This window comes from Dipodomys spectabilis, unplaced genomic scaffold (assembly GCF_019054845.1).
Source record: "Dipodomys spectabilis isolate Male_0828 unplaced genomic scaffold, ASM1905484v1 ptg000175l, whole genome shotgun sequence".
Classification (NCBI taxonomy): Eukaryota; Metazoa; Chordata; class Mammalia; order Rodentia; family Heteromyidae; genus Dipodomys; species Dipodomys spectabilis.
This window is the reverse complement of record NW_024870852.1, coordinates 6,407,573-6,432,900: the sequence shown is the minus strand read 5'-3', so window position 1 is coordinate 6,432,900 and position 25,328 is coordinate 6,407,573. Positions and strand designations below refer to the sequence as shown.

The 25,328-nt window shown below is 47.5% G+C and overlaps 2 protein-coding genes and 1 long non-coding RNA gene across 3 annotated transcripts in view; 2 read left to right on the top strand and 1 right to left on the bottom strand.

Annotated features, from left to right (window-relative positions):
* The first annotated feature begins 1,598 nt into the window (after positions 1-1,598).
* Prnd (prion like protein doppel) lies at positions 1,599-2,135 on the top strand. The gene has a single exon (XM_042694615.1). It carries the CDS (start codon positions 1,599-1,601, stop codon positions 2,133-2,135), a length of 537 nt encoding a protein of 178 aa, XP_042550549.1.
* Positions 2,136-6,954: 4,819 nt separating this feature from the next.
* LOC122120330 lies at positions 6,955-17,372 on the top strand. Its single transcript, XR_006149682.1, has 3 exons — positions 6,955-6,966; positions 16,317-16,323; positions 17,112-17,372. It is a non-coding gene; the product is annotated as an uncharacterized LOC122120330 (long non-coding RNA).
* A 4,450-nt stretch (positions 17,373-21,822) lies between these two features.
* Rassf2 (Ras association domain family member 2) overlaps positions 21,823-25,328 on the bottom strand; it is a 41,520-nt gene continuing 38,014 nt past the window's right edge. The window contains exons 9-11 of the mRNA XM_042694757.1: positions 25,063-25,184; positions 23,642-23,739; positions 21,823-22,482 (exon numbers count right to left, since the gene is read on the bottom strand). Of these exons, the coding sequence (XP_042550691.1) occupies positions 22,413-22,482; positions 23,642-23,739; positions 25,063-25,184 (290 nt within the window). The 3' untranslated portion in view covers positions 21,823-22,412. The remainder of the gene's footprint in view (positions 22,483-23,641; positions 23,740-25,062; positions 25,185-25,328) is intronic.

Genomic DNA, 25,328 nt, shown 5'->3' with positions numbered 1-25,328 from the left:
ACTTGGCTGTTTTGTTTTTAAGCGTAAGAACCAATGTGTTATCAGAGCTGCACATTTTAATAGGAACATGGAGCCCTTGGGGGATGGGGCAGGGGTGGCAAGAGGGCATGTTAGGAACTGAGCATGCTGCCGCTCAGCCTCATCCAGCTCTGGCACTTCCTGAGATCACAGTACGTCTTCATCTCAAAGACAGCTCCAGCTATAGGAACTTCTTGTGACCCTGACCCTCACAAACAGAAGTCTAGGTGCAAAAATACTCTGATGGCTGGCCGGCCATGAAGGTGGATATCCATAATGGCTATTGTCATTTCAGAAGCCAGGTGGGACAGGCGGCCAGAACTGAGATGGGGGAAGAGGGGGAGGGTTCCCTCCATGATGTCAGTAGTAGCCCTATACATACCCCAAGGCCACCTTGTTTCTGGAATCCCCTGGCATCTCCAAGCTCTGCTAACCTCTGCTTTCTCTTATTATTCCCCTTGAAAACTTTCAAAACCTTGCCCTTGGCCTGGCCTCAGGGACATTGTGCCCCAACAGCACAGAATGTGAGCATCATCCCATGCAGAGACTCTGCTGGGCAGGAGGCAATGCTGATGGCTAGGAAGTCAGCATCAGGCTGAGCTGAGTTCAAATCTACCATCTCCTGCTGTGCAGCCTTGGGCAAGTCTCTGTATCTCAGGCATATTATAACCTATGAACAATAATGTACCTGATTTATGAGATTGAAGTTGGGAGATGTCCCAAGACTTAAAACAGTAGCTGGCATGTAGTAAGCATACAATAAAAAAGTAGGAGGAGCAGGGGAAGAACCCCTCCCCTAGGGGTGAGAGTCTGCAGTTCCTACTTCCACTGTGAAGTCAACATAAAGAGGGACTCAGCTCTGCTGGGATTCCCCCAGTTATGCTGGGATGCCTTAATTGTTTCCCTCTCTCTTTCTTCCTCCATTCCCCCTCCCCACCTCACCCCCCACACCGCCTTTCTTATTACTGTCCAGCCTTGAGAAGCATCAGCCAGTTTCTTACAATGGATGGCAAGATGTGGCTGAGGTATGGCAGCTTAGAGAATAAAGTAGGGAGGTGAAGGTATGGGTCAAGTGATAGAGAGCCAGCCTTGAGCAGGAGTGTAAGGCCCTGAGTTCAAACACCAGTACTGGCACATGCGCACACACACACACACACAATAAAAGAGGACTAAAGGTACAAAATAGCGTTTGATTCCCCCTTGACTTGCAAATCCCAGAGAATACCTGTGTGCTTCAAAGCCTGACTCCTTTATTCAAGGATACTAGGTCTATGCAAATACGTTGTGCCTAGTCAAAGATAGCATGCATATTCAAAAACTTCATAATTGTCAGTTGCAGCCTGTTATCGGCCAGAGAAAGATGAGATCTGCAGAGGAGGGAATTTGGTGTCTGGGGTCCAGCCCACATCCTCCCCCCCACCTCCCCCACTTCCCAGCATCCGTGGGAATGGCATTATTCCCCAATGGCTTGGGGGGAACTGTAGAAGGCCCTCAGCTTAGAATGCTGCTACACTTCTTGGAGGCCCCTTGGGGAAATTTGACAGCCGGGGTCCATCTTGGCTCTTGCAGATTGTGTCATAATGAAGAAGCATCTGGGTGCCTGGTGGCTGGCCATTGTCTGCGTCCTGCTCTTCAGCCACCTCTCCCTGGCCAAGGCGCGGGGCGTGAAGCACAGGTTCAAGTGGAACCGCAAACCTCTGCCCAGCCCGGTGCACATCACCGAAGCCCGCATCGCTGAGAACCGCCCGGGGACCTTCATCAAACAAGGCCGGAAGCTCGACATCGACTTCGGAGCCGAGGCCAACAGGTACTACGAGGCCAACTACTGGCAGTTCCCCGACGGCATCCACTACGAGGGCTGCTCCGACGCCAACGTCACCAAGGAGGTGTTCGTGGCCCGGTGCATCAACGTCACGCAGGCCGCCAACCAGGCCGAGTTCGCCCGGGAGAAGCAGGACAAGCTCTACCAGCGGGTGCTGTGGCGGCTGACCAAGGAGCTCTGCGCCGTCAAGCAGTGTGATTTCTGGCTGGAGAGAGGCGAGGGCTGCCCGGTGGCCATCGTGAACCGGCCCGCCATGCTCGGCCTGCTGCTTTGCATGTGGTTCATCCTGACCTAAAACTTGCAAATGTGGAGAGAGGCACCCCAATGTCTCCACCCCCCTTCCTCTCCCCCCGACCCTGATGGCCCCACACACCTGCAGTCCTGATTGTCCCAAACAGCAGCGAGAGACAGCTCTTCAGGGCCCACGGCCCTCGTGTTCACCCTCCTAGGCGTTTGTATTTGGCCAGCAAGCGTCTGTGGGTCACCGGCTCCGTGGAGGTTGGGTCGGTGTGGCTAGCTCCTCATTGTGTTCACACACACACACACACACACACACACACACACACACACACACCTCCCCCATAGTTGGGTGCCTGGCACAACACATTAGGCAATAGATGTCCCATGAATTGGCAAAAAAAAAAAAAAAGAACCCACTAGGAACTGTGCCAAGCACTTCACTCTTCTTCCTAATTCCTTGAAATGGGAGTTATTCCCATTTTACAGATGGGGACACTGAGGCTCTGGGAGCTGCAGTTGCTCCCCAGAGTCCCACAGCCAGTATGTGGCAGAGCTGGGAGTGACCACCCAAGCTCCCCACTCCCCACCCCCACCCCAGTGTGTCCTGGAGCTCCCCGTAGGGCTCCCCATGGAACCTAGCTAGCCACATGGATCACTCCTGAAATCATGGGTGGTCCACTCCCAGAAATAAATACAAAGAACAGAGCCAACAGCTGGGTTCTTTGATACCTTGTCAGGTGGAAGTTTACTTTAATCCTTATCATTCAAGTAAAGCATAAGGAAGGAAGGAAATTAAAGTCGAAATAAAGTTAGAGGCCCAGAGTCAGCTTGTGAGGAAGTGGGAAGCTAATGTCCAGAGACCAGATTTATAGCAAGATATGTCGAGGGTGCCAAGATTCTTTTTTACAAGAAAGTTAAGTGTTCACTCTTCCTGTCCCTGCAATTGTCTTTAATAATGCATTTACGAGGGGGAAAAAATCATAGTGTGTCTTCAAATAGCCTGATTTCTATTAATAGTCTACAAGTCTGTATCTTTAAGAAAAACATGTCTGCTTCTAGCATATTCTCCTAGCCCCGTGTGCCTGCGTCTGACTGCAAGTCTCTACAGTGCCTTCATGACCTCATGGGTCCTTGATTCCACTTTGGCAAGAAATTTCATCTCTGTAAACCCCTCTGTGACAAAATGTAATGACTCCTCAACACGGCTAAAAAGAAAGAGCAGCTGTAGAAAACCCAGCCGAGAACACTCATGTCTTAAGCAAAAGCTCATATACCACCTTACAAGTGAAATCTGTATTAAAAATATGAATATTGTTTAAATAAACAAATAGAATGAACCCAATGTTGTAAGATGTTCTCACAGGATTGCTGGATCTTTCGAGACCCCCAGGAGTTGGTGAAATCCTTTCCCCACCCTCCCTCTCTCTCTCTCTCCCCTCTCTGTTTCTCTCTCTCTCTTCTCTCCTCTTCTAATAGTTTTTACTTTACTTTCACAGACCCTGCTCTCCATTTTCCTTCCTTCCTCCCTCTGGCTCCCTTTTTAACTCAAGATACTCCAGCCTCAGCCTTTTCGGTGGTGAGATTACAGGTGTGAACCACAACACAGGCTATCTATTCTCTTCTGAAGAGCATCTATCTATATGGGGACAATGTATCTGCATTGCCCTACAGTCTATTTCAAATAGCTTAGCGCATGAATGTTGATAAGCAGCACCTCTTGTGCTGAGGTCCCACACTCTCAGTCCTCAAGGTTACCAAGGAAAGCCAGCAGGGAAGGACTTAGGGCTAAGAGGTTGGGCCTGGGCAGGGTGGGCAGAGGATCAGGCCTAGTGGCTCCTGCTGGCCTGCTGACAGAGTTACGCAGTGCTACTGCACAGCCTAGAAATTCTAAGTTGGAGAGCAAGATAAAAGCACAGAGCTCGCATAGATGAGTTCTTGCATGCCATTGGGGAAAAAATAGTAACAATGATAATAAAGAACAAAAAGACTCAGAGGGTGATGTTAACCTTCAGTCCTGACTCTACTTTTTATCAGGAGGGCACACATGGCCGCATAAGCAGAGTGGCTTCATATCTGCAGTGAAAGCAACCTCTCAGGTCCCCGGGCTCGGCTCTCCAGAGTTGCTTTAGCCTCTTACTTCCCCATGTCGCCCCTCAAACTTGGTGTAGACGGACAAGGAGCCAACTACCCAGTAATTGGGATGCATCATTTGTTTATGGAGCTTTTTGTTTTTGTTTTTGTTTTTGTGCCCAGCCTGGGGCTTAAATTCAGGGCCAGTAGCTGTCCCTTAGTTTTTTCTGCTCAAAGTAGGAGCCCTACCACTTGATCTATACCTCTACTTCTGGCTGTTTTAGTGGTTGATTGTCAGTAAGAGTCTCAAGGACTTTCCTGGCTTGACTGGCTTAGAACTATGATTCTCAGACTCAACCTCCTGTCACTAGGATTATAGGTGTGAGAACTGGCACTGGCTGTTGATGGAGTTTTTAACTGAACCTCTGTGCACTTGAACACCCTGATTTGTGTTTAGAAATCATGAGATAAACTTTCTTGGAACTGGATTTTTCACTTTAGCCAACAGCTATCAGATGCCTTACATGTTAAGACATTATGTGATACCGCTGAAATATTTTTGATAATCAAAATTTTACAGCATGAATAATTTCACCAAGCCTTGCTTTCTCCCCCCACCCCCCTGGACCTCCCTACTTCGAAGGCTGGCTTGTTAAATATGGCTGTTAGAAAAGTGACATCAAGATTGATACATAAATCAAGCCCCCAAAATAATCACAACACCAATATCCAATTATGTCAATGATTTTATCTCCCATGCCTTAAGTTGCATATGCAACTGTGCACATTTGCTATTGTAATATAGGTGAGCTTTTATATTTAAACTTTCACTTAACTTTATTGAATTATTTTTGTTCATTTCCTCTCATTTTTCTTATTTCTTCATCCAACCCCTTTTTTGCTACCTGAAGCTATAGCTTCTACCCCTTTATTGTGTTCAGATATAAAAGCAACGATTTTTTTTCACTTCAGTATACCATACTGAAATATATAAATAATACATAACCCCCTTCCATTTATTTTTTTAATTTACCATTACACCTTAAACTCTCTGGGTCAATAGGAAACTAACATATCCTTTTACATTGCTGTGTAATATTCTGTAGTACAAATGCATTGGGGTTGATTCCATCAATTCTTTGTGAGTGGATCTTCAAATTGTTCAGTTTTCTGCCACTGCAAACAATACACATCCTCATATCTCCAACCTTGCAGTCTGTCACTTTAATTTCTACAGAGTAGATTTGCATGTGCAGGATTTCTGGGACCAAGTAGGTGGGTAATTCAGACTTCAGTAGTTATGACCCAGTTCTGTTCCCCTCTAGCTGGAGCAACTCCCATTCTTACCAGCACTTGGGAATAAAATTCTAACCATCCAACCTTAAAGTAGCATTTCACTGAAGTATCAAAGTATCACTGAGAATGCTATCAACTTCACAGAATTTATGTCATTTAAATGTGAGAAGCAACCTTTATCACAAACACTGCATGCGAATGTCCCCTCCTTTGCAGAAGACACACCTAAAACCTCCTGAGTGTAAGCTGAGCCTGGGAACCAGCTGAGTATCTTAAAATGGCAAGTGATTCCCATTTTAAACCTGGTCCCTGGGCTGGGAATGCGGCTTAGTGGTAGGTAGAGTGATTGTCTAGCATGCATGAAGCTGGATTCGATTCCTCAGTACCACATCAACAGAAAAAGCTGGAAGTGGTGCTGTGGTTCAAGTGATAGTGTGCTATCCTTGAGCAAAAAGAAGCTCAGGGACAGTGCCCAGGCCCCTGAGTTCAAGCCCAGGGCTGGCAAAAATAAATAAATAAATGAACCTGGTCCTTGGCCCAAAACATCTGGAAGAGGAATGTGGAACGTGGCTGTGTCTGCCCTTCCTGCCTAGAGGCCACAAGAGGGGGACACCAGGGCTCCTCTCTTCTCTTCTTGCCCTCCTGGCTGGCCAAAGACCCATTCCAGTTGGGCACCAAGCTCTCCTGCTGGAAAGCAAAGGCATTGGCCTTCTGCACTCCAGGAACGCAGGCCTGTATAGGTGGAAGAGGGGGGTCATGTGGTATGCCTCTGAGACATCTCTAAGGCCATTCTAGACTATCCAAAGCCTGTCCCCCCAGAAAACACACACAGCCATTCCCTTGGTGAATGGCAGTCTCCCCCTGGCTTGGATCTCACTTCTGAGTAAGAACAAACACTGACAAGCATTGAAATGCACCTTGTCTCAGCCTTCCTCCACCTCCCTCACTTTTTTTTTTTTTTTTGGTCAGTTGTGGGTCTTGAACTCTGGGCCTGGGCACTGTCCTTGAGCTCTTCAGCGCAAGGCGAGTGCTCAGCCACTTGAGCCACAGCACCACTTCCGGTTTTCTAGTGGTTAGAGGTAAGAGTCTCACAGATGTTCCTGCCCAGGCTGGCTTTAAACCACAATCCTCAGATCTCAGTCTCCTGAGTAGCTAAGATTATAGGCATGAGCCACCAATACCCAGCTTCACTCATTTTTTTTTAAAAATAAACAGTTTTTATGAGCACCCCATCTAATGAGACACTCCTGGTCAAGACACCTCTGATTCCCCCAAATAGCTCACCCTCCAATACAGTTCCTTTCTTCCTCCCCTCCTTCCCTTCCCCCCATCCTCTCTTGTCCCTCTCACCCTGCCTGCCTGGGGATTCCCAGATCTTCTTAAGGCTAACCCTTTTATGGAAAGTCTTGCCTTCCTTAAACAATATAGATTGTTTCGACTCCAACAGACTAGGTCATGTGGAAGGAAATTGATGGGAAGCCACAGAAGTGCTAGAGGAAGCGGGAAACAGGCAAGTCAGGGTTGGAAGAACTAACACAGCTGGCCTCTCAGGAGGGAGGGAGATGGCAGGGCTGGGGGGAAGGGGAGGGGCAGAGGAAAGAAGGCCATGCTGTCTGGGGTAGAATTGCCTGCTGGACTCATGGGAGATGAGGTGAGCATCAGGCTGCCTCTGCCCCGTTCCCCACCACTCCCCCAGCCCCCAGGACACTAGTTCAGCACCAAGGAGAGGGGTTTTCAAGGCTTGAGGCCGAGAATAGGGTCTTTCTGTAGTGCTTCCAAATCTGTAATTAAATTTTCTAATGTGTTTCAGCTGGTTGAGTTTTGTTTTGTTTTGTTGTTTGGGTGTGGGTTTCTTTTTGTTTCAGTTTTTGTGTTTGAGGTAGAATTCCACTATGTAGCTCAGGCTGGCCTTGAACTTGAGATTCTCCCAAGTGTTGGGACTTTAGGCTTGTACCATCATGCTCAGTTTAACTGGCTGTTTTGGCACAGGGCTACTTGGCAGTCAAAAACAACATAGGGGCCAGGCACCAGTGGCTCATGCCTGTAATCCTAGCTTCTCAGGAAGCTGGAATCTGAAGATAGAGGTTTGAAGCCAGCCTGGGAAGAAAAACCTATGAGACTCTTATCTCCGATTAATCACCAAAAAGCTGGAAGTGGAGTTATGGTCAAGTGGTAGAGCAATAGCCTTGAGTACAAAACTCAGGTAAAGCACTCAGGCCTTGAGTTCAAGAACAATGACTGGTACCAAAAAGAAAACAAAAGAAAAGAAGACAAAGGTGCTGGGAATGTGGTAGAGTGCTTGCCTAGCATGCATGAAGCCCTGGGTTCAATTCCTCAGTACCATATAAACAGAAAAAGACAGAAGTGGCACTGTTGCTCAAGTGGTAGAGTGCTAGCCTTGAGCAAAAGAAGCGCAAGGACAGTGCCCAGGCCCTGAGTTCTAGCCCTAGGACAGAAAGAAGGGAAGAAAGGAAGAAAGAAAGAAAAAAAGAAAGAAAGGAAGGAAGGAAGGAAGGAAGAAAGAAAGAGGCTGGGAAGGAAGCTCAGTGGTAGAGCGCTTGCCTTGCATGCATGAGGCTCTGGGTTCGATTCCCCAGTACCACATAAGCAAAAAGAAAAAAGCTGGAAGTAGTACTGTGGCTCAAGTGGTAGAGCACTAGCCTTGAGTGAAGAGCTGAGGGACAGTGCCCAGGCCCAGAGTTCAGGCCCCACGACTGGACCAAAAAAAAAAAAAAAAGAAGGAAGGAAGGAAGAAAGAAAGAAAGGAGAAAAAGAAAATAAAAAAGAAACAATAGGGAGCCAGGCTGTTTCATTACAAGTCCAAAACAAATTAGGCAAGCAACCATAGACTAAAATCTTTGATACTGTGAACCCTTCTCTCTTACAAATTGATTTTCCCTGTTATTTGGGGGTTTTGTTCTTGTTGTTGCAGTAACTAAAATCTGACTAACACACCCATATTAATGAGGCTCTGTCAAAGAGACCACACTGAAAGAGCTCCCAATGGCCAGAAGTAGAATAATTTGAGCAACAAAATTCAGTAGTGGTGGGTTGAAATACAAAGTCCATGAATCCATGCGAATAGAAATAGATGTTTGAGCAATGTAACAGTGAGAGAGGAAATCCCAGGCAGAGGAATTCTCAAATCACTGAGGTAGACACAGAACCCTCTAGGGGGCATGTGGATGGAACATGGAGACTTTGTTCCTAGAACACAGAAGACTACCTCTGTGGTGGAGAATCCTCAGCCAGGTGCCCACGGTCAGCACCAGCGGTGAACAGTCAGTCCTGTGGATCATATATAAACTTACTGTGTAGCTTGCCACCCATAAAACCCATAAGCCCAGCCTAATCATGCAGAAGGCATTGACTAAATCAAAGGGACATTATATGAAACCCAAGACTCGGGTTCCTCACAACTGTCAAGGTCACCCAGCAGTGGGAGATTCCATCAGAGGCCCAGAGAAGTCCAAGGAAGCATGACTACCAGATAAGGTCACCCTTACTAGCTCACGAGTTGAAACAAATGTGTCACAGTCATGTGAAGGATTGACAAGTACGGGCCCCAGGGATGGGTAATGGGAACTCTTCATACTTCTCAATGTGCCTGTAGATTGAACATTGTTCTGGGGGGGGGGGGGAGGGGGATTAAAAAATACAAGCAGCAATAACAGGGCAGAGGTGCATGCCTGCCCTCCTGGCTCCACGGGAGGCTGCCATTGGGAATGCAGTTCCAGTCCAGACAGAAAAGCTTGCAGACCCCATATAAAGAGAAGGGAGAGGGATGTGGCAGTGTCCATCTGTCAGTACATAACTACAGGAAGACAAGAAGCCCGAAATGGATGCAATCGGGGCATGGTCCCAGGCAGGAAGCCAGACCTATCTCAAATATTAATCACAGGGCTGGGAATGTGGCTTAGGGGTAGAGTAATTACCTAGCATGTATGAAGCCCTGGGTTCAATTCCTCAGTACGACATACACAGAAGAAGCCAGAAGTGGCTCTGTAGCTCAAGTGTAAAGTGCTAGCCTTGAGCAAAAGAAATTCAGAGACAGTATTCAAGCCCTGAGTGCAAGCCCCAACAAACACAACACAGCACAATACACACACACACACACACACACACACACACACACATCAATCAGAGATCTCTAGCAGAAGCAGAGGCTGAAGCAAGAGTATGTGGGTGCACTGGAGAGGGGAGAGTTGAGATGGGGTAGACATTAAAAAAGACTTTGCGGGGCTGGGAAGGTGGCTCAGTGGTAGAGCGCTTGCCTTGCATGCCTGAGGCCCAGGGTTCGATTCCTCAGCACCACATAAGCAAAAAGAAAAAAGCCAGAAGTGGCGCTGTGGCTCAAGTGGTAGAGCGCTAGCCTTGAGCTGAAGAGCTGAGGGCAGTGCCCAGGCCTAGAATTCAGGCCCACGACCGGACCCACCTCTCTCCCCACAAAAAAAAGACTTTGCTAAGCTGGGCACTGGTGGCTCACAACTGTAATCCTAGCTACTCAGGGAGCTGAGATCTGAGGATCGAGGTTCAAAGCCAGCCAGGGCAGCAAAGTCCCCGTGAGACTCTTATTCCCAATTAACCACTCAAAATCCGGAAGTGGCTTGTGGCTCAAGTGGTAGAGTCCTAGCTTTGAGCACAGAGTCGCAGGGACAGCGCCCAGGCCATGAGTTCAAACCCCACAACCGACCAGAAAAGAAAATGCTTTGCTGCCGGGAGCTTGCCTGGCAGGCCAACATGTCTGCAGACCTGAACACAGAGAGGAACTGGAACCTAGAGACCTGGTCAAGAGTGGTTTCGGGGCAGGGCTGAGAACCCAGGGGCCCTAAAATCTCCCCCATGTTTCTGTGGAAAGAAAACTAAGACTTGAGCAGCCTGGAGCCTCTGCCTGTGTTTCCAGGAAAGAAAACCCAGAAATACACCCACCCTGAGAAGTTCCAGGGCCCACACTGCCCTGAACCCCACCCTACCCCTCCCCACCTTTTTTAAGCACCCTGGGTCTCTCTCCTTCTGTCACTCCGGGGAGCCTGCAGTCCCCTGGGCACCGATCCCACCCCCCACCTTTCCACGAAGCAGAGAAGGAAGCAGCCTCGGGGAAAACCGGAGATGAGGGCGAAGACTGGGGAGAGGAAACAGGCTGGCTGCCACGCCGCCCCATTGTTCTCTGGGGCTCCGAGCTCAAAGGCACGCTTGGGGTGAGAGCGCCCGGCTCCGGGTTTTGTCATTGTTTCCTGCTGGCTGGAAAGGAAGGGAAACCCACTGAACAAAGGGACAGGGGAAAGTCCGACGTCCCCTGGGAGAAGTGACCGCTGAGAGCTCACTGTAAGGGAGGGTGGAGGGCAAGGACACCCTGTGTGGGAACAAGTCATTGCCTGAGAATATACCGAAGAGTAACTAGAGACCCCCCGCATGCCTATTACCAAGCCAGGCACCAGTACCCACCACCACCACCACCACCACCACCACCACCACCCCGTGCCTATTACCAAGCCAAGCACCAGTACCCACCCCCCCCCCCCGTGTCTATTACCAAGCCAAGCACCAGTACCCCCCCCCCCCGTGCCTATTACCAAGCCAAGCACCAGTACCCACCACCACCACCACCACCACCACCACCACCCCGTGCCTATTACCAAGCCAAGCACCAGTACCCACCACCACCACCACCACCACCACCACCCCGTGCCTATTACCAAGCCAAGCACCAGTACCCACCCCCCCCCCCCGTGTCTATTACCAAGCCAAGCACCAGTACCCCCCCCCGTGCCTATTACCAAGCCAGGCACCAGTAACCCCCCCCCCCGTGCCTATTACCAAGCCAGGCACCAGTACCCACCACCACCACCACCACCCCGTGCCTATTACCAAGCCAAGCACCAGTAACCCCCCCCCCCCCGTGTCTATTACCAAGCCAAGCACCAGTACCCCCCCCGTGCCTATTACCAAGCCAAGCACCAGTACCCACCACCACCACCACCACCACCACCACCACCACCCGTGTCTATTACCAAGCCAAGCACCAGTACCTACCCCACCCCCACCCCCCACAGTGTTTGGCTTTCTGGAATGTAGGAAGGGCTTAACACTCTGCCTTCAACTGAACTTTTCCCCAAAACATTTCAAACTTTTGCTTACAGCTGGGTGTGGTGATGCATACCTGTAGTGCCAGCTCTGGAAGGGAGACCAGCCTGGGTTGTAAAATGCTAAGGCCATGCCGATAACCAACACACCCAGAAAGCCACCAGCAGCCTTCTCCATCCTCCCCCATCCTCCCTTTCTGGTCCCCTTAAGGCCCAGTACTTCAGAATGAGACTCTATTTGGTGACAGGGTCTCCAAAGAGGTGCGTTCATTTGAGGCTGTTGGAGTGGGTCTGGCCTAATCTAGTGGGTGTCCTTTCAGGAAGAAGAAATTCTGTGCTTCAACTTGCCTGTGTGGAACCTGGTACTGAAGTCTCAGTAACCCAAAGAAAAGAACACGATTAAAGCCACACCCCAGTGCCCGTCCAGGCTCAAAAACCACTGCTGTCTGCACTGTGAGAAAGGAAATGCACTCATTACGGGACTTATGCAACTGTAATCCTCTGTCCACCTTTAGAATAACAAGTTTTCTTTAAAAAAAATGGTTACAACAGAAATAATAATAATGATGATGATGATGATGATGGTGATGATAGTAATAATGGACCCCAAACCTTTTATATTGGGTGCCCAAGCTCTCAGGGAGCATTGTTCATATGTGCTAAAACTTATTTATAAATTATATACATATTTTGGTAGTACTGGGATTTGAACTCAAGACCTTGATGTTGACTACAAGCACTCTACTAGTTGGAATACACCCCCAGCCACGTTTGCTTTTTGGTTTTTTTGTTTTGTTTTGTTTTTTAGATAGGGTCTCCCACTGTTTGCTACAGCTGGTCTCAGATTGGCCTCAGACTACAACCCTCTCATCTATGAATCCCAGACAGCTGGGATTACGGAGGCACACCATCATACCTGCCTTGTTGGCTGAAATGGGATCTCGCTATCTTTTTGGCTGAACAGAGATTCTCCTGATTGCTGCATAGTATACACATATACTACACATATAGAGGCATAGTATACACATATTCTTTAAAATACCATTGTTATTATTCATATTATCTTGATCTGTATTTTTGCAATAGTCCTTAAGCCTTTTAGGATTTTTGTGCAGGTTTTAGTTTAAGTAAACAAAATGTTATAATAATAATAGCTAGTGATTACTTTTTTTTTTTTTTGTCCGTCATGGGTCCTGAACTCTGGGCCTGGGCGCTGTCCCTCAGCTCTTCAGCTCAAGGCTAGCACTCTATCACTTGAGCCATAGTGCCACTTCCAGCTTTTTCTGCTTATGCTGAGGAATCGAACCCAGAGCCTCATGCATGTGAGGCAAGCACTCTATCACTGAGCCACCTTCCCAGCCCTTCTAAGTGTTTTTTTTTTAATTGTTATTGTAAAGGTGATGTACCCCAAAGTACAGAAGGGTTACAGTTACAAAAGTCAGGTATTGAGTACATTTCTGTCTGAATAGTGTCACCGCCTCCCTCATGTTCTCCCAGTTTTTCCCCTCCCCAACCCTCACCCCCAGTGTTTTAAAAGTATTTACTCCAAAAACTTCTTGAGATGCTACAGTGTTACACCCATTCTGAAGACGGAGAAAGCCAGGGTGGAGAGAGTGGGAGCCATTGTCTCTCTCTGTGAGGGGAACCAGGATTCCAACCTGAGAAGCCTCAGAAAACACCCAAGCACGCGGGACGTGTCAAAAACAGCATCCTTTTCTGAATCCAGAAAGGCGTCTCTCTCCATATGTGACGCTGCCACATACGCCCTTCTCCCTATGCAACGTGCTATGGGGTAAATGCACGTTTCAAGTAAGGACAGGAAGGTCAACATGACACTACAGTTGATTTTTCAAATAGACGTGGGTCCCTTGTGGGGTGTGGGAGTTATGCGCCATCGGTGCCAGCAGGGGGCGCGCGAACACCGCCCACCCTGCAGGGCCCAGGACCAGCCTTCCAGCCGCTCTCACAGCAGCCTTGAACGACAGAAGGGAAACTGGTTTTCTGCATTCTCCTTCGCCCCCGCGCGCACCTAGGTTAAAGCCTGTGGTCGCCCCAGCTCCTCCCCTAGGCTGTGTCTGGAATGGGCAAGGACCCTGAAACTGTCAGAGAACCTCAGAGACAGAAAGTGCCGCCAGGTGGCACTGTCTCGCCCTCTGCCTCTTCATGGGTACCGGGCAGGAACTCAGGTAGGGCTGACACATTTTTCCTACGGAGGTCACAGGACTCAGGGCACTCACTCAGCCCCACAGGGTAGCAGCTGCTTGAATTCTGGCCCACCCGAGGGCGGGAAGAGCCCCTGAGTGAGTTTTGCCTAGTTAGAAAGCAGAAGCCATGTTCTCATTCAAGTATAAAAGACCTTCATTCCTTCCAGGCAGCCAAAAGAGGGAGAAAGAGGCTGGGGGGGGAGGGGGGGGGGAGATGCAGGCTGGGGAGGAGGGGGGAATGGGGTCTCTGACTTGAGGAATACAACCCTGAACAAGGCAGAGAGGTCTCTGGTTTCTGACAGCTTCTGTTTCCGAGAAGGAAACAACTAACAAAGACAAAGAAGCCAAGTCCTACAGAGCTAAGCCAAGTCAACGAAGCAAGGCCATGTGATAAGAAAGGGCCAAGTGAAGGAGTCACTAGAGGAGGTATTGCTGCAGAGATGGTAGATCTGCAGGTATTCTGCACACTTGTCAGTTAAAACAATGCATTTGCTATATAGACATTTCATCTCAATTAGCACCGTGTGTGTGTGTGTGTGTGTGTGTGTGTGTGTGTGTGTGTGTGCGCGCATGCACACAGGAGCTAGTCCTGGGGCTTGAACTCAGGGTCTGGACTCTGTCTCTTAGTTTCTTTTACTTAAGGCTAATACTTTCCCACTTGTGTCACAATCCTACTTCTGAATTGTTTGTAGCTAGCTCATTGGAGAGAGAAAAGAGAGAGAGGGAGGGAGGGAGGGAAGAAGGAAGGAGGGAAGAAGGAAGGAAGGAGGGAAGGAAGGAAGGAAGGAAGGAAACTTTAGCTAGTAGATAGATTCTGCCAGTATTTTTCCAAGCATTTCTATGTCATTGTACTCTGCATGTCACTGAGCATTAGATCGTGGCTTCCACATGGAATTGATTTTGTGATAGGTCTATAGACTTTAATATAGTTTCTCTACAGATTCTGCATAAAGAAATTATTACTCACTGTGAGACCAATCTTTATTACCAAGACTTGAATCTCATTTATGAAACGTGCAGAAATGAAAATATTATCTTTTAGTATGTTCCCCAAGAAGCACAGTTATGATTCTTAAACTGTCTGAGAGATGCATTTTTGTGGCATCTTCCCTATGGGGATAAAGCCCTTGAAGTCATTATTGCTCTGCAGGATTCATTTACAATATTCTGCATGAATTCTCCGGGTCGTTTTGTCCTTTGAGTACCTTCTCCAGGGATCTTTCTTCTCCTGTACTCTGCAAAGTGTCTATTACATAGTCCTGAAGAGCAACTTCATGACTGCCAGTAGCTTAAATTTAGTCTCGAAAAGCCTGTACTCAGCATTATTTTCATCTCAATTTAGCACGATTTTCAATGACTAAAGAGAGAAAAATGCAGTTTATAATCCTTGGATGGGTTGGTTTTTTGGGATCCCAGTTCAAAAGAGGAATGGATTTATAATAAGCATTTACTTCATCGTCTTGGGTAACCAGCCCTCAGGCAATGGCACACATGGGGAGCAGCAGGGTGAGGATCCTGAATAAAGTGTTAGTCTCCAAAGAAGGATATCAGCGTTGGCATCATGTGTGGCCTGTCTTAATACTGCTTGAGCAAAACTGGGAGAGGTGCTGGGAATGTGGCTTAGTGGTAGAGTGCTTGCCTAGCATGCATGAAGCCCTCAGTTCGATTCCTCAGCACCACATACACAGAAAAAGCCAGAAGTGGTGCTGTGGCTCAAGTGGTAGAGTGCTAGCCTTGAGCAAAAGAAACTAAACTCAGAGACAGTGCTCAGGCCCTGAGTTCAAGCTCCAGGACTGACCAAACAAAAACAAAAAACAAAAACCTGGGAGAAATGAGGGAGTAACACTATTCGTAAAGAAATGTACTCATTTTCTGACTTAAGTAACTGTAACCCCTCTGTACATCACCTTTACTTAAAAAAAAAAATACTGCTTGAGCAATGTTCAAGGCTGGGGGTTAAGATTAAGCATATTAGGACTTAAGGATCTCAGAATCCATGTCATAATTAAGTCTGGGGAAATGTCAAGGTATCCCTAAGGCTGTCATTAGAATCATTGGGATGAAGACAGCTAGACGCTGCTGGCTGCAGGTGGTGTGGGCAGGTGTGCGCAGGTGGCACCAGGGCATCTCCAAGAAACTAAGTGATCAGAAGAGGACATTCAAAGTCATGAGTTATTGAGTAGCAATTCTATTATTAATCCCTTAGCTGATAGGGAATTTGCAAATATCTCCTCCCAATATGTAAGTCTTGGGTTTTTTTTGTTTGTTTGTTTTTTATTTTTGTTTTTCCGGTTGTTGTTAGCTGTATAGTTCTTTAAAATATTTCTTCCTTCCTTCCTTCCTTCTGCCTTCCTTCCTTCCTTTCTTCCTTGCTTCTCTGTGTGATGGTCCTGGGGCTTGAACTTTAGGTTGGGCCTAAGCACACTGTCCCTTAGCTTTTCCACTCAAGGCTAGTGTTCTATTACTTACCACATATCCACTTCTGGCTTTTTGCTGCCTAATTGGAGATTAGTCCCAGAGATTGTCCTACCCAGGCTGGCTCTGAGCTGTGATCCTCAGATCTCAGCCTCCTGAGTAGCCAAGATGAGGAGTCAGACCCCAGCGCCTGGCTGGCTGGGCTGCATTGAGGTTGCTGTGGAGCTGCTTGTTTACCTTTGTGATTCTGATGTCATTCAAAACATCAGGGAACAGACTTTAAGTTATAAGGTGAGTCCGAGCTGGCACTGGTGTCCCACACCTATAATCTTAGTTCCTGAGGAGGAGGATTGGTTTGTATGATGCCTTAGGCTCAATTCCCCCATACCACACAACAAAATCATGAAGTAGCTCTCTCTAGGATGCTTTGCTCTGTTGTCAACAATGTGATGCCTTCTTTGATATTATAACACCAGCCAGCCAGCTCCCAGATGCTGAGCAGATGTTGGCTCTGTGCTCTTGGACCTCCTGGCCACTGAAACTCTGAGCTAAATAAACCCTCTGTTCATTCTAAACTCTCCAGTCTCTGACATTTTGTTATAAGAACAGAAAATGAACAACGGCAATGTGACAGTTAGCTCTGGGCTTATTCAAACAAACTCTGAGGGAAGAAAATCAACTTCAAGTTCCCATCCTCTAGCTTTACAAACACTCTCTCCCCACACAGAACTCCCCTTCCAGGAGAGACACAGCCCAAATCCACGAGGAGACTTTGAAAAGTGCTTTATTTCAATGAGACCTAAGTCAGGTGCTTTAACACATATCAAAAGGTTACAAAACTGTATGGCTCCCTATGAGGCCTTGTCAAATTACATTAAGATGTCTAAAGGGATTGGTTTTCACTTCAGATCCAAACATTGAACCCAGTCAGTCATGTTCCATCCCTGAAAGGCAACTGATGAGAAGTATATTCCACAAAAGTAAGAAAGTATACTTCACAAAACCTTTAAGAAACGCTAGCAACTACACACACCAGAAACCACCAGCCCGGAAAGAGGTCTGTGATTTGCCAGGAAACTCCAGGGGGAAACTGGGGCTTCCCTTCACAGTGTGTGCATCTCTGTGCTCAGTTTAGAAATAGCCGGGGGCTGGCTGGGAATGTGGCTCAGTGGTAGAGTGCTTGCCTTGCATGCATGAGGCCTTGGGTTTGATTCCTCAGCACCACATAAAGCAGAAAAAGCTGGAAGTGGTGCTGAGGCTCAAGTGGTAGAGCACTAGCCTTGAGCTGAAGAGCTGAGGGACAGCGCCCAGCCTAGAGTTCAGGCTCTACAACCGGAAAAAAGAAAGAAAGGGAGGGAGGGAGGGAGGGAGGAAGGAAGGAAGGAAGGAAGGAAGGAAGGAAGGAAGGGAAGGAAGGAAGGAAGGAAGGAAGGAAGGAAGGAAAGAAGGAAAGGAAGGAAGAAAGGAAGGAAGGAAAGAAGGAAGGAAAAATAGCCTGGGAAGGGAAGGGGGAATTTTACTTTTATTTTATTTATTTTTGCCAGTCCTAGGGCTTGAACTCAGGGCCCAGACACTGTCCCTGAGATTCTTTTTGCTCAAGGCTAGCGCTCTACCACTTGAGCCACAGCTCCACTTCTGGCTTTCCCTGTTTATGTGGTACTGAGGAATTGAACCCAGGACTTCATGCATGCTAGACAAGCACTTTACCACTGAGCCATATTCCCAGCCTGGAAGGGAGAATTTTAATATCCCAGGACAGAGTAAACATTTCTACTTATATCTGAAACAAACCTTCATGCTTGTTTTTGCCTCTCTAGGAAAAGCCATCTCCTCTGACTCAAGCAAGAAACAATTTAAGTAGAAACGTGAAAGTTTTGTATGGCTGAGAGGTTCCGGTGATCTCTATTGTCTTTTTTATTTTTTTATTATTTATTTATTTAGCCAGTCCTGGGGCTTGAACTCAAGGCCTGAGCACTGTCCCTGAGCTTCTTTTGCTCAAGGCTGGTACTCTACCACTTGAACCACAGCACCACTTCTGGCTTTTTCTGTGAGGAATTGAACCCAAGGCTTCATGCCTGCTAGGCAAGCACTCTACTACTAAGCCACCTTCCCAGCCCCTCTATTGTCTTTGCCTCAACTTACTGTTTGGTCACGGGAGACATTGAAATTCCCTTGGTCATATTGAGATTTCTTTCTTTCTTGGATATATCCTTAACACCAAATTAGGTTACAAAACTTTGAAATAAAATGAGTTATTCGTTTCATTTTTCTTTCTTGGTTTGCTTGGTTGGTTGGTCAGCTGAATGATTAATTGGTCAGCTGGTTTTATTGATTTAAAAGGACCCTCTGGGCTCCGGTAGCTCAGGCCTCTAATTCTAGCTACTCAGGAGGCTAAGATCTGAGGATTGTGGTTCAAAGCCAGCTGAGTAGGAAAGTCCATGAGACACTTATTTCTCTTATCTCCAAAAAGCTGGAAATGGAGCTGTGGCTCAAGTCCCTGAGCAAATAAAGCTTAGGGACAGGGCCCAGGCCCTGAGTTCAAGCCTCAAGACTGGCACCACACACACACACACACACACACACACACACACACACACACACACACACACACACACACACAAGCATTCCTTTCCCTTTTTGCCTCCTTTCTCTTTCCATTCTCCTGACACCAAATAACCATTCAACTCCACAGAAAACAATTCTTATCAATCAGGATATCTTACACAGAGAATGGGTTTGGAAGGGAGATGTTATCATACATCACAAGCACAATGACAAAATATCTTCATCTGGAAGTTTCCAGGACTGGGTATTGTTTTCTTTTTGGTAGGAAGGAGGGAATTGTACCACCATTTCCTTTTGAAACTTCAGTGTATCTTAAAACTTAACCTTGACCTGGAGCCTTAGCCAATTTATCATAAAGAGCTGGTTTTCCTTTCTATTCATCCTCAACTCCAAGTTGAAGTCCAACCAGCCTGGAAACCAGGGTATTTTATTTCCTTTGTGCAGGTATTTGGGCTTGAACTCATGGCCTAGGCACTATCGCTAAGTTTTTTCACTCAAGGCTGGTGCTTTACCACTTGAGCCACAGCCCTACTTACTGCTTTATTTGAGGGAAGACTCTCATGGACTTTTTTTTTGGGGGGGGGGCGGGCTGGGCTGGCTTTGAACTGGGATCTTCTGATCTCAGACTCCTGAGTAGCTAGGATTACAGCCATGAGCCACCAGTGCCCAGCAAGGGTACACACTCTTTCCAACACCTTGGCAATCTATCTTTTGTGCTTCTCTTCTGCTCCCCAAGTAGCAGCCCTTCGGCCCTGTAAGTCATCACGGCTCTACGAACTTGATCACAGAGAATGTGACCTTGTGCTTAATTCCACCCCACCCCCATCCCAGCCAAAGGACTGGGGCCTTTTCCTCCACTTGATCTCCTAGTAACTTGAACCTTTGGTGGAAGAAAACAAAAGCCAGATGCAATTAAACTGCTTTTCATAAGTAGGGGGAAAACAAAACAAAACAAAATCCCTATACATTGGTCTTCAGTTGGTTTTTGGGTCTGTATTTTTTATACAATTTCAGGATCATTGCACACAATTACATAATCCACACAAATCAGCTGAGGACCTCAAAGCTGCCAGCTATGTAATACACTGAGAAAAGCTGGTCCTTGCTATGTAGCATTTCAAATGCTGCTGCTTCAAAGGTGCCAGGGGTTTAAACCAAGGCCATATGCATTGCTAAACATGGGACCTACCACTGAGCTGTACCCCTAGCTGCGTTTCAAATTTGTGTGTGCATGTGCTGGTGCTGGGGCTTGAACTCAGGGCTTGGGCCCTGTCCCTTAGCTTTTTTTTCTCAAGGCTGGCACTACCTCTTGAACTACACTTCCACTTCTGGCTTTTTGCTGGCTAACTGCAGACGAGAGTCTCATAGACTTTCCTGCCCTGACTGGTTTTGAATTGTGATCCTCAGATCTCAGCCCTCTGAGTAGCTAAAGCCAGCCACCAGTGCCCAGCTGTTTCCAAAATCCATGATCAGATCATCTGATGTCTGTTGTGGTCTTCACTAGTGAAAATGTGGGGTAAGTTAACATGCTACCTCCCACTTCCACCCTGAACCCTACCTTTAAAAGCCAAGTCTTCCTTAGTCTCATGTTCTTGGAAAGTGACTTGGCAAACTGGCATTCTGTGACATTTCCAGATCTAACAGGATCAGATCAGAGAGCTAGTGCAAATTACGAGAACTTTTATAAACCAGAAATAGCTGTCCAAGAAGAGTTAGTAGTTAGTCATTTGCTTTGCAGAAATTCTTCCTCTCAGCCACACCCTCCCTGCCCCCCCAAAAAAGGAGAATTACTGGAATGATGAAGGCTTTGAACATTCAAGATAAAAATAACTGGAAGAGAGATTAAAAAAAAAAATATCAGCCAAGTCCCGGCCCCCCTCCCCCCCCGCCCCTCCCCCCACATGCAAATCTGGGAGTATGTCTGAACATAAAACTGCTCTTTCTCATCAGTGACAAAGGGAGCTTTGCCCCGCCCCTTAGCCCCGCCCCCACCCTCAAGTCTGTGCTTTTGGTGGGGGGGGGGGGGGGAAAATCCACTGAGGGTGTGTGTGTGTGTGTGTGTGTGTGTGTGTGTGTGTGACACTCAGCCCCTCTGGCTTTCAACTCTCCAGGGTTGGGGGGAATAAGGGGCGCTGCCCCGGGGGAGGAAGTAGGCTTGTTAAGAGATCCTTGGCAATGTGCCCAGTGGCAGCATGCTATCTTTTTGAAAATTCACAGAGAAACTACAACTGAGAGGCATTTAAAGAGGCCTTGGAGGCCAAAACCACAGGCATGTCTGTGGAGAGGAGAGTGCCTAGGGCAGGAAAGGCTCTCTCCCACAGGCCCACCTTTCCCTCAGGGTGCTGGCCAGAGGTTCTCCTGCCCTCAGCCCCCCAGCTCTGCAAACCTTCCTTGGAGAAAGCCCTCACTCTCAAGAATCCAGAGTCTGGGAAGAATAAAACCTTGACTGCAAACACCTAGCCCCAGCTCTCAGTGCAGGAAGGCTCTCCCTGATGGGAAGTTGGGCTGTTCCCAGGCACCTGCCCTTCCTACAGGTGGCCTCTACCCTGCCCTTTCACTAAGCATGGATCTTGGAAATTTCCTGTCTACCAACCCAGATCAAGTCAGGCCCTAAGCACGAGCCAGTCTGGCCCACATGGCCAACGGGGACACTTTTGTCTCCTGAGACTTTCATTACTCCAAGGGAACACTAGGGAAATGGACAGGCAGCGGGGTGAAAAGGCAGGCTCTGCTGAGTCTCACAGTGGCCAGGGAGTGTAGACAGAGGCCGCATGCATTCTTTCAGGCATCCACAACTGCACATTCCTCTTACTGAAAGTGATCAATGAACATTTCCAGTGTAAAAACTTGTCAGCTCATTGCATCTATCCCATGATCTTTTCCTTGCCATCAAATTGGCTATTGTGTTCATTTCCAAGGATTTTATGTTCACCTCATCCTTCAAGACATACAGGGAGAATTTCTTTGTATGTGGATGGGTGCCAGTACTGGAGCTTGAACTGAGTGCTGGGAGCTGTCCACGGAGCCCCTTCTGGCTTGAGCCACAGCTCCACTTCTGGCTTTTTGCTAGTTAATTAGAAATAAGAGTCTCATGTATGTTTCTGCCCAGGCTGGCTTTGAACAGGGATACTCAGATCTTAGTCTCCTGAATAGATAGGGTTACAGGCTTGAGCCACAGTGCCCAACAGGAGAATTTCTTTGAACATACAAGTACTCAAAGGGTGAGCTGGTGGGAACTTCTTTTCTTCCACACATAGACCAATTTGTGCGACTACCCAGGCACTCAAGGGAAAAAGATTTCTTTCATCCAAAACCCCTCATCTGTCTCTTCTGCCCAGGACAGCGCCTCTGCCAGCCTTATGGCACCAGTGCTGGTTGCTTGGAATTAATTGCATGTGTAAAACACAGTGAGGCACATAGACTTGCATTGCGTGCGTGCACACACATGCACACACGCACATACATACTTTCGGTCCTCCAGACAGAAATAAAAGTCCTTGCAAGTGAAAAAGAGGGAACCAGGGATTTAGGGGTGCGGAGTTGTCTGCTGGCTTCCCCATCCTGTTCCATGTAGCAAATGATGGAGCCAGAGAGCGTTGTGCTTCAATGTTTCCAGGGAAAGAAAGTGGCTAGCTTCCTGCGTGTCTTCTCTGGTCGGTGACAGCCCCTGGGGTGTCTGGATCTCCTCATTCCTGTGGCTCAGATTGCTGCTGGGGTCTCGGCTATCTCCTCCAGCCTTTGTCGAATCATCAACCGGAGCACAGTGTACCTGGGGGCAAGAAACAGCCTGTAGTAGAGGCCAGTGGGGAACACAGCCCCTCCTTGGGGGCCTTCCCAGAACCCAAGTAACAGGTACACCAGGGAAGGTGTATGCCACATAGTCTAGCCGCTTCCTTGCTTGTGTTCATTTCCTCAGCAGGAATAAAGATGCCAACTCCTAATTAGATCATTCTATGATGGTTAGGAAGGCTTGGTAAAAGAAGGGTAGACCTGTGAAGCTATCAACAGCAGCAATAAGGGCCCTGCTCAGTGCTTACTATGACCAAGGAACTGTGCACAGAGCTTTATAAGCACAGTGGCTCACTAACCTTCATCCAGGGTGCATTATATGAAATTGCCAATATTTTACCTTCAGGAGGGGGAACTCTCAAAATGGAAACTTCATATGGCTCAACCTTATACAACCAGTGCCTGTGTTTTATAGAAGAGATTCTAGCCACCACTGGGTATGGGGACCATGGTCTGTGGGTGAGTGTACCTACCCTATTTAAAAATCTAGATTCCAAACAGATTTTAAACCAACATGTTTTGGAGTTCTTCTGTAAAAGGAAGGGGGAGGGGAGATATTTTGATCATCATATCAAAATAAGTAGTTGACAGGCTGGAGGTGTGACTCAAGTGGTCGAATACCAACTTTGACAGGCTGGGAAGGTGGCTTAGTGGTAGTGTGCTTGCCTAGCATGCATGAAGCCCTGGGTTTGATTCCTCAGTACCACATACACAAAAAACTCCAGAAGTGGCACTGTGGCTCAAGTGGTAGAGTGCTAGCCTTGAGTAAAAGAAGCTCAGGGACAGTACCCCTGAGTTCAAGCCCCAGGACTGGCAAAAAAAAGAACAAGAAAAAAGACTACCAACTTTGATTTTTAAAAAGCCAAGCCCTGATTCAAGCTCTAGTACTGGCTACTGGCACACAAGCACACGCACTCCCCTCCACCCTCAAACTGACACAAAAAGTAGGGGACACAACAGTAATTAAATGTCATGTCCCTATCTGAGATCAGATTTATGAATAGGTATCCCCTGATTAAAACCCACAAGACCCAGTCACACACAGCAGCCCAGTAGTAGCCCTGCAGGGCACCCAAACAGAGACCCCTCTTGATGAAGCCCAAGGAGAAACCCAATCAGCACCCTAGGGCCATACTTACTTGCGCATCAGCTTCTTCACCTCCCGATCTTCCTCCTCTTGAAGTTTCTGAATGAAGCTTTTAAGGACAGGCATCTCAAACTTTATGTACTGGGCCACCTGAGGAAGGTGACAAAGTCAATCTGGGGTACACACCCCTCCCGGCATGATTGCAATGGCTTGTGTATTCCTCTCCTCGAAGGCACACAGCCTTGAAAAATCTGTTCTCCCACTAACCCTTAAAGGCAAGAGCCAGACCTTGCAAATGAACCTGCATGACTTCTAGGACACCAGGTCACAACTTCTCACTTCCCACCTTGTGCCTCCAAGCCACGATTTGAGTGATGGCCAATAGTGAAAGGCATTTTCTCTGGATACAGTGGTATAGAGAATAAACTGAACTCATGTAATAAATCCCTTAGGGCTGGGGTTAGTTCAGAGGTAGAATGCTTGCCTAGCATGTACGAAGCCCTTGGTTCTTTTCCTGGCAAGAAAACAACAAAGAACAAAATAACAAAAATGTGTGTATACCTCATTATTCTCCCCTACGAGAATTTGAGGAATTATTGTGGTTCTGAGTAACAATTTGTCTTAGATCTCAAACAAGAATTCAAGTGGAAGTTGGCTTCTGAACAATTGTGAGAGGCTTCCAGATGAGTTAAAGTTAGGGGGCAGTTTCTTCTCTCCCATTAGAATCCTTATCTGAGTGCTGTATCAGCTATCCTTGATGGGAGAAGGACATTTCTCCACCCTTATTGTTGAGTGTGGCTGTGTGACTTGCTTTGGTCATTGCAATGTGTGTAGCTATGATGTATGCTCAAGCTAAGTAGAGGTTTCAAATGAGCATGTGTGATTAACCTGGGTATCTGAAGCTCCAGCCATCATCCATAAAGAACATACCCCAGGTAGCCACTGTCCCCTCATCCTGAGTCTCTGAACGAGACACACAATGTAAAACCCAACCCACAGCCCAGAGCAGAGTTGCTGCTTCACAGCTGGCAGAATCACATACAGAACACATGAGTGTTTGTTGTTCCATCTATTGAGACTTGAGGGATGTTTGTTACTACAGCAAAGGCTGACTAATATATAAGATGAGGTTTTAAAGAAAAAAAAAAACAGCACTGCTAACTTCTTGGTGCCCTTAAGAGAGTATAAAAATGTTTCAAACCTCTTATAGTTCCTCTAAAAGGATAAAAAATCATTTCTTCAGTGAAAATCACTCCCAACACTACCAACACTATCACCACTACCACCACCACCACCCTAACCCTAACCCACCTTTAACAATTCCCACGGGGCATACCCTCAACTGTCTCTAAGAAAACCCGGTATTAAAGAATGGCAGTCAGAGGGGACCTGTTGTTGGCTAAAAAGTCATGCTACACTCCAACCAAATCCCCACCCACCTGAGGACCGACCATCCAATCAGAGGGGACTCACGTCGTAAGTGACTTCCTCCACCTGGTCCTTCTCCATCAGGAACACTTTAGAGACCTGCTCACAGGGACCCTGGAGGATGCGGGCGATTAGGGGGTAGTCCGTGGTCTTCAGCTTCTGTTTCTCTGAAATCACACACAAGCATGGGCAGTGCTGAGTTTGGCCTGAGGTTTTTCTTGCCCAAAGTAGTCGTCAGGGGGTCCAAATAGCCCAGGCATCTTAGATGTGGCCACGCACATCAGACATTTTTTTGTCTTTCACTTTTTGGG